The sequence below is a fragment of the Oncorhynchus kisutch genome, linkage group LG1 (assembly GCF_002021735.2).
Source record: "Oncorhynchus kisutch isolate 150728-3 linkage group LG1, Okis_V2, whole genome shotgun sequence".
Taxonomy (NCBI): domain Eukaryota; kingdom Metazoa; phylum Chordata; class Actinopteri; order Salmoniformes; family Salmonidae; genus Oncorhynchus; species Oncorhynchus kisutch.
Genome location: NC_034174.2, coordinates 16,520,381 through 16,527,590, shown reverse-complemented (window position 1 = coordinate 16,527,590; position 7,210 = coordinate 16,520,381). Strand labels below are relative to the sequence as shown.

Sequence of the window (7,210 nt, the reverse complement as noted above, 5' to 3'; positions counted from 1 at the left end):
TCATTCTGTCTTCCAACGGTAACTGTTTACCGTTCAAGAACTAAACGGAAGCAAGCAGAACGTAACGGGGAGGGACCTACCTGAATTTGACCATTGAAACGCTAGTTTTTGTTGCAAAAGGTTTTCCAATTGGAGTAAAATGTTTCTGTTGCAAAATAATTGGCGTAATGAACTGGTAACACAAATCTTATCTGAAGTGTTAAGGAATTGTATATTTTCTGCACCAAATAATTCAGCATAGGACGCTAATCATAGCTTCCTAATGATTTCAGGAGTTCACATGAACCTATGGTGAACACTAACTTGTAGTACATGTTTTTCCAAAAGCACAATGAGGTCCTACTTTTCATGGCTATATCTACAAATGATTAATCGAATATTCAACTTATTCTGTTATGTCGTTCTGCCTGTAAAATAGTAGACTATTAAAGACTTTTGACAGCTGACCATAGAAATATTTGGGTAACACTTTATTATAACTTTGACAAATAACCGTTAATAAACTAGGCATTATACATGTTAATAGGCCTACATGTTTACAAATAATGAAATACTTATTAATAGTTGAAGTATTTATAGGCCTTAGCTGATAAGAATTACAATTCATCATAAGTATTGAACATGTATAACCATTTATAAACATTTCTAAGCATTCATAATGGCATATTCATGAAAGTTATTTTAAAGTGTTACCTGCTAGGATTTGCTATAATTGCGGTTGTCTGTAAGCTACTAAAATACACAATTGAAATAATTTAACCTAATGTGACTATTAAACAATTTCATAATAATACTAATATTTTGTGTAGTATTAATTTGGAGATCAGGGTTTGATAACTAAATGTATTTATTTATGTTTAGCATTGCGGGGGGAAAACGTTGTAAGATCATGTTTGGGTTAGGGTCATGTTTGGGCTCGGGGAGACTGGGGCTAAATGGAACACTTTTTTTCCTTTTGCTTATTTATGAAAATACTATTTTAGGGCTCTATTCAATCCGTATGTCAGTGTTACAGCATGTTTGAAACATAAAGGCAATGTTCCTACATTAGCGAGTATGGGAACATTGCTGTGGGATTTGCTTCCATTCAGCCGTAAGAGCATTAGTGAGGTCGGGCACCGATGTTGGGTGATTCTTCCACACCGATCTCAACAAACTATTTCTGTATGAACCTGGCTTTGTGCATGGGGGCATTGTCATGCTGAAACAGACTGTTGCCCCCAAACTGTTGCCACAAAGTTGGAAGCACAGAAACGTATAGAATGTATGCTGTATGTTGGCATTAAGATTTCTCTTCACTGGAACTAAGGGGCCCGAACCATGAAAAACAGCCCCAGACCATTATTCCTCCTCCACCAAACGTTACAGTTGGCACTATGCATTGGGGCAGGTAGCGTTCTCCTGGCATCCACGTTTCCACTTCACAATAACAGCACTTTGAAATTTGATATCATTATGTGAATGTGTCTAACTACCATATAAAATACAATATAATTTTAGGTACACTGCAATACAAATAACCCTGTTTACAACTAACCCCCATTACTAATCTGAGTCTAATCTAAGTCTTGTGAGATGAAAAACCTGAAAAGGCCACTTCTTAATGATCAAATGTATATATATAATTGTAGATACATGGAGAGTGTTCCACAGGTCAATAATCAAAAAAGAGAGCCAGCAAGAAAATGTAATTTAGGCAACAGCAACAAAATATATGTGTCCCCCCTTTGCCCTCAGAACAGCCTCAATTCATTGGGGCGTGGACTCTACATGAAAAACCCAGCAGCATTGCAGTTCTTAACAAAAACCGGTGCGCCTGGCACCTACTACCATTCCTCGTTCAAAGATACTTCCATCTTTTGTCTTGCCCATTCCCTCTCAATTATCTCAAGGCTAAAAAATCCTTCTTTAACCTGTCTCCTCCCCTTCATCTACACTGATTGAAGTGGATTTAACAAGTGACATCAATAAGGGATCATAGCTTTCACCTGGATTCATCTGGTCAGTGTTATGTCATGGAAAGAGCAAGTGCTCTTAATGTTTAGTACACTCAGTGTAGATACCACTGACACCAAGACTGTGGTATCACACATATATTTATGAACACTGCCATGGATACATTCATGCATTATAAAGGCTCCTTGGAACTAGTTTTAATAGTTTCAATTGAGATTAATGTATTCTCCCCATTGAGGTCCGACTCCACCCTTACTTTCCAGTCTACTAGGTTTTTTGTGGCTGCTGTTGCAGCTGCCATGGTATGAGGGGGAGGGACAACTCGTTCAGGGAACAGCCAGCCCGGGGAGTCAGTCACATTCCTGGCCGGGATTCAATGACTGAACCAGACACAAACAAACAGAGAGAGAGGGGGGGGGGGGGGGGGAGAGAGAGAGAGAGAGAGAGAGGGGGGGGGGGGGGGAAGAGAGAGAGGGAGAGAGAGAGGGGAAAGAGAGAGAGGGAGAGAGAGAGAGAGGGAGGGGAGAGAGAGAGAGAGGGAGGGGGAGAGAGAGAGGGAGAGAGAGAGAGAGAGGGAGAGAGAGAGAGAGAGAGAGAGAGAGGGAGGGGAAAGAGAGAGAGGGAGAGAGAGAGGGGAAAGAGAGAGAGAGAGAGAGAGAGAGAGAGAGAACGCCAGACTGCTCAGACTTGGCATGTTTGAGGATCACATCGTGCAGACTAGACATAGACATTGCAACCAGAGACTGCTTTGGAGAGGATAAACATTGTATCGTTTTGACGCTCTTATGTGAGTGGTCCGACGGATTTATCTTATCTGTGGACGGGAGAGTTAAGAGTATTTCAACTCAATAGTGTCTTATCCTCATTTTTTAAACAGATGGGCCGGTGGTGACATTCTCTAGTGACATGGAAATGCTCTTTTGGTGGATTTTGAAGACAACTGATTAAAATAGGTCGCGTACATTTGAACTCACTTCTCTAGTGGCAAAAACATGGAGGCTCCATCAAGCTTTCAGCCTCATCCCGGACTTCAGCAAACTCTGAAGCAGTTTCATTTGAGTTCCAGGAGCTCCCTTGGTGGACCGGCGGCGTTCTCCGCTCGGTGGCACCAGGAAATTCTCTTCAACAAAGATGGAAAAACAGCTGAACTGATGCTGGCCATGCCTCCACTGACACCCCAGGTTTTATCGGGGCCGTTGTTCATTCCATCCGACCGCTCCATCGAAAGGTGCGAAACTGTCCTGGAGCGCGAGACAATTTCTTGTTTCGTGGTCGGCGGCGAGAAACGGCTGTGTCTGCCGCAGATTCTCAACAGTGTCCTGCGGGATTTCTCGCTTCAGCAGATCAACTCGGTGTGCGACGACCTGCATATCTACTGCTCCCGGTGCACTGCGGACCAGCTGGAGATCCTCAAAGTCGTGGGTATCCTGCCCTTCTCTGCCCCATCATGCGGACTGATCACCCAGACGGATGCTGAGCGCCTCTGCAATGCCCTCATTTACTGTGGTGTCTACCCTCCTCACTGCAACAAAGAGCTGTCTGGCTCCCTAGAGTTGGAGAGGACGGAAAAAAGCTTCAAAGTATACCACGAATGTTTTGGTAGGTGTAAGGGGTTATTTGTCCCAGAACTGTATACCAGTCCCAATGCCGCCTGTATCCAGTGCATGGACTGCAGACTCATGTACCCCACTCACAAGTTTGTGGTCCATAGTCACAAAAGACTAGAGAACCGGACAGTTCACTGGGGGTTCGACTCGGCTAACTGGCGGGTCTATGTTCTCCTGGACCCGGACTATACGGGGAAAGAAGAGAAGGCTGTCCTGGATCAGAACCTCAAAGAAATGAAGGGCAAATTTGACTTCGTGAACAAGTTCTCAAACAAATCATGCCGTGTAAGTCTGTTCAAGTTTTTTTTTTTAGTTTGTGTTTAATATATATTTTAACATATTTGATGACATACATTAAGACTTAATTAAGTGATAATGCCTTAGAAGCAACCAGTCAGCATTCAGGATTAGACCCACCCGTTGTATAATTAAGCAATAAGGCTCGAGGTAGGTGTGGTAAATGGCCCATATACCACGGCTAAGGGCTGTTCTTTTGTATGATGCAACGCGGAGTGCTTGGATACAGCCCTTAGCTGTGGTATATTGGCCATATACCACAAACCCTCAAGGTGCCTTATTGCTATTATAAACTGGTAAGCAATGTAATTATCAAAGGAAAGAAAGTGGCACACTCCATGTATAATCTCCAGGCAATTTAAGGAGTATTTACCAATGTTTCGGCATCCAACTTTCTTTATTTTGATAGTTTATAGTTTATTTGCCATTAGTCAGCACCTCCACACAAACTATTATTCTGGGTGTGCACCATCTACCAATGTAATTAGAGCATTAAAATAACTGTTTTGTCATACTGGTGGTATAAGGTCTGATATACCACGGATGTCAGCCAATCAGCATTCAGGGCTTGAACCACCCAGTTTATAATTTGTGATAACCTATTGGTTAATGTGTTGTTATTCATTAATCAATGGTAGTGTTTTGAAATAATAGCCCTATTACACAGTTGCGTGTTAAGAACAACTAAGGATATCTGAATATGATATCTTATTGCATGCTATTTAGCCCACACTATTGAGTCATTCCATCACTGTTACATTTGCAACTGACAATGTACAGTAGGGATGACCAACCTGTATATGATGGCCCCTTCTCCTACCCTGTTCTATTGGTCTCACTCACTCACTCACTCACTCACTCACTCACTCACTCACTCACTCACTCACTCACTCACTCACTCACTCACTCACTCACTCACTCACTCACTCACTCACTCACTCACTCACTCACTCACTCACTCACTCACTCACTCACACACACACACACACACACACACACACACACACACACACACACACACACACACACACACACACACACACACACACACACATGATTTATTTCCAATCTTTTCCTCTCTGCCTTTTTGCAGTGCAGGTACATTGGTTTAAATTCACATTGAAAAGGTTGTTTTAAAATGTTCCTTTGAAAACAAAAGAAGCTCAAACTTTCACACCCTGAGTGGTCCTCCACCCCACTCTCCTTGGATCCCCCATAGGGTAACTCAAGGGCATCTTCATATGACTGTTTTTATTAGTGTCAGAGAAGGGAGGGGGACTGGGGAACCCATTATTGGGCCACAAGGTGGGTTAGGGGATAAGAGTTTAATGAACTATGAGTTATCACAATGTGTGTTAGATCGGGATAGGTTATGTGTATGTGTGTGTGTGTGTGTGTGCGTGTGTGCGTGTGTGCGTGTGTGCGTGCGTGCGAACTTGAGCCCATTGAATGCAGGGTGGTGGAAGGTTTTCAGGGTGAACACTTGCCTGAGGTCTATGGCTGTGCTTCCTGGCTCCACGCGAGGCTCACAGATGTTCAGAGTGGACAAAGGACAGGGAGACATGGTGGCTGTTTCCCTCAGCTCACAACAGCTGTTGAGTGGGACTTAGCTAATGACTGGACACTATGTTTCACTGTGGTGTAACAACTACACTCTGAACAGGAGACAGGCTATCTCTTCAATATTCCTCAGTGACTTTACATTTCATTATCATTCCTACACAGTACATTTTGTATGTATTATTAGAAATGAATGGAGCTCTACCTCCACCAAGAGAGGCTTGGTTGAATATTAGTTCTGAGCGATTAACCAAAATATAGATTCTTTTTCAGTTTTTAACAACTAATTGAATGACGTCAGTTCAAATATTTTAAATAAATTGCATTTTTTTTCTCCAGTGAGCTCAATGCGCATATTGCACAGTTTCTCTAGAGATAAATAACATCCAGCCTGAACTGTGCGATGTAGTAGGGAGTTGTAGTTTCCAACAGGCCAATATTCTACATAGGTTAGCGCATAAAACATGATAATTAACTACAATGACCATAATCCATTATGCATCTACCAGTCTGTGTTTCTTTTAAGCCTGCTATGGAAGAGTCAAGAATGCATAATCGTGTGTCTCAACGTCAACAGTGAAGAAGCGACTGGCTGGCCTCCTAGGCAGATGCTGGCCTCCTAGGCAGAGTTCCTCTGTCCAGTGTCTGTGTTCTTTCGCCCATCTTAATATTCAATTTTTATTGGTCAGTCTGAGATATGTCTTTTTCTTTGCAACTCTGCTTAGAAGGCCAGCATCCCGGAGTCGCCTCTTCACTGTTGACGTTGAGACTGGTGTTTTGCGGGTACTATTTAATGAAGCTGCCAGTTGAGGACTTGCAAGACGTCTGTTTCTCAAACTAGACACTCTAATGTACTTGTCCTCTTGCTCAGTTGTGCACCGGGGCCTCCCACTCCTCTTTCTATTCTGGTTAGAGCCAGTTTGCGCTGTTCTGTGAAGGGAGTAGTACACACCGCTTTACGTTTCTTGGTAATTACTCCCATGGAATAGCCTTCATTTCTCAGAACAGGAATAGACTGACGAGTCTCAGAAGACAGTTCTTTGTGAGCCTGTAATCGAACCCACAAATGCTGATGCTCCAGATACTCAACTAGTCTAAAGAAGGCCAGTTTTATTGCTTCTTTAATTAGAACAACAGTTTTCAGCTGTGCTAACATAATTGAAAAATGTTTTTCTAATGATCAATTAGCCTTTTAAAATGATAAACTTGGATTCGCTAACACAATGTGCCATTAGAACACAGTTGTGATAGTTGCTGATAATGGGCCTCTGTACACCTATGTAGATATTCCAATGAAAAATCAGCCGTTTCCCGCTACTATAGTCATTTACAACATTAACAATATCTACACTCAATTTGATGTTATTTTAATGGACAAAATGTGTTTTTCTTTCAAATGTGTTTTTCTTTCAAAAACAAGGACATTTCTAAGTGACCCCAAACTTTTGAACGGTAGTGTATATTCTCAATTTCTAAAGTGCTTGTAAAACGGCTTCCAATGTCTCTCTTTTGAGACACAGTAACATTGTGCCCTCTACAGTTTTCAAAATCTCACAGTTAATGCACATTTAATAGTACAATTACATAATCTGTGTCATTTCCACATAAGAAATGGACATCCAGAACCTCACAGAGGCTTGGACCTAAAGAAAAAATGTCTGTGTGGCAAAATCTCCACCACCTGTTGCTTACCGCTGCTGTCCTAACTGTAGTCATCATGACATGATATATGGTCAGTGTGTTTCATATTTTCAAAACTGTGAGGTCTCTGCTTCAGGGGGCATAGGGTG

General features: G+C 42.1%; 1 protein-coding gene across 1 annotated transcript in view; it reads left to right on the top strand.

Moving 5' to 3' along the window:
* The first annotated feature begins 2,618 nt into the window (after positions 1-2,618).
* Positions 2,619-7,210, top strand: part of LOC109898476 (ski oncogene-like) — a 63,188-nt gene continuing 58,596 nt past the window's right edge. Inside the window, exon 1 of the mRNA XM_020493459.2 lies at positions 2,619-3,848. Within this exon, the coding sequence (XP_020349048.1) occupies positions 2,949-3,848 (900 nt within the window). The 5' untranslated portion in view covers positions 2,619-2,948. The remainder of the gene's footprint in view (positions 3,849-7,210) is intronic.